This window comes from Malus domestica, chromosome 17 (genome assembly GCF_042453785.1).
Source record: "Malus domestica chromosome 17, GDT2T_hap1".
Taxonomy (NCBI): domain Eukaryota; kingdom Viridiplantae; phylum Streptophyta; class Magnoliopsida; order Rosales; family Rosaceae; genus Malus; species Malus domestica.
Window position 1 is genome coordinate 13,938,737 of NC_091677.1, and position 1,446 is coordinate 13,940,182.

General features: G+C 38.9%; 1 protein-coding gene across 1 annotated transcript; it reads right to left on the reverse strand.

Annotated features, from left to right (window-relative positions):
- Window positions 1-457: 457 nt before the first annotated feature.
- Window positions 458-1,207, reverse strand: LOC103405325 (agamous-like MADS-box protein AGL29). Its single transcript, XM_008344292.3, has one exon. The coding sequence runs from the start codon at window positions 1,205-1,207 to the stop codon at window positions 458-460; it is 750 nt and encodes a 249-aa protein (XP_008342514.3).
- Between the last annotated feature and the right edge of the window lie 239 nt (window positions 1,208-1,446).

Here is a 1,446-nt window from a genome sequence, read left to right on the forward strand (position 1 = left end):
TTTGGGTGATCTAGCATCATACTGTGTAACAATGAAAGCGAAGATAAATATATAAGAAGAACAATGAACATGTTCTAAAATATACATGATATCTAGGTTTATAAAGCCTCACGAAGTTTGCTCTCAATGAAACTCACTTTTGCTCTCAAATGCAATATAAAACTCTAGGGGTTGTATCTTTTCCTTAAGTCACCAGGTAATACATTCCTATAATAACTTTATATTTTTCATATAAACTACAGATAAAAGTACAACATGCATAAAGCATCCCAAACCTCAAATCGTTTAAACAAAAAAAAACCTCAAATCAAGCAGCATGCATATATGACTAATTAATTGAAAGAACTATTAACCAACTATATATACTTGATAAAACTACTTGATAATTGCCATATATATAACCTGTTAAGTCATCAACCCTATCCAGCTAAAAACCCTTCACCAAAAGCCTAGGCGATTACAAAAGATAGGTAACTCCGTTCCAATCATACTTCTTTACATCGATATCATATGAAGAAATTAAATTCCGGGGCCACCCTTGACCCTGGCTTAATTCAGGAGAACTCCAGATATCATCCATAAACAAAAGTGGGGAAAAGTGATTGGAAGGACTAGTTTCCCGAATCATCTGATTAGTTCGAACCTCCACGTTGTGCTTCAACTTGTACAGGGCATCCCTGTACTCTTCTAATTCTTCCAAACTACTCATCATCCCAATCCACCTCTCCCACCACCCATAAGAACACCCTGTTTCCCCTCCTTCTCCTCCATTATTATTACTATTCTTCCCACCCTTCAGTATTTTCGCTTCCTTCAAGCGTCTCGAAGCTTCCACATAATCCTCTATTTGTTTTTTACTACTAGAATGGTGAATGTTGTTGTTTTGGAGATGATTATCTGGTTGACCTTCAGGTAGTAAGGAGGTATTGTCGCCAAGGTAGAGGTCAATGACCGCGTCAGGGGAGGGGCTTCCGAAGCAGAAAACCTTGCCATTGCTTGACACGACAATTGCAGCCGTCTCTGCGCCAGTCAAAACGCTGAGTTCCGCGGCTTTGTTGAAAATACCCCTTTTGCGCTTGGAGAAGGTCACGTGACGCTTGTTCTTGTCTTCAACTCTCTTGATTTCAACCCTTCTTCGACATTCCCTCTCCTTTTTCCCATTAGCAATATCTTTGTCTGTGATCTTATTATCAGGACCCTTAGCCATTGTTAGAAATAGCGGTGGTGATATTAATGGAAAACCCTAGACGGAATGAGAACTAATGGCAAACCCTAGAGGGAAGGAAACTAAAGGCAAAATCCTAGAATATTATTGTGCAATCTTGGAGAGAATATGGCAAACCCTAGAATATTGTTGAGAAATTTTGGAGAGAATATGGTAAGCTCTCTAGACTTTGGTATGTCTTGTTATGAAGGCAACTGGTATATATAATGGTAAGAACCGGT

Coding starts and splice junctions, on each gene's coding strand:
- LOC103405325 (XM_008344292.3), bottom strand. CDS start 1,207: ATGGCTAAGGGTCCTGATAATAAGATCACAGACAAAGATATTGCTAAT.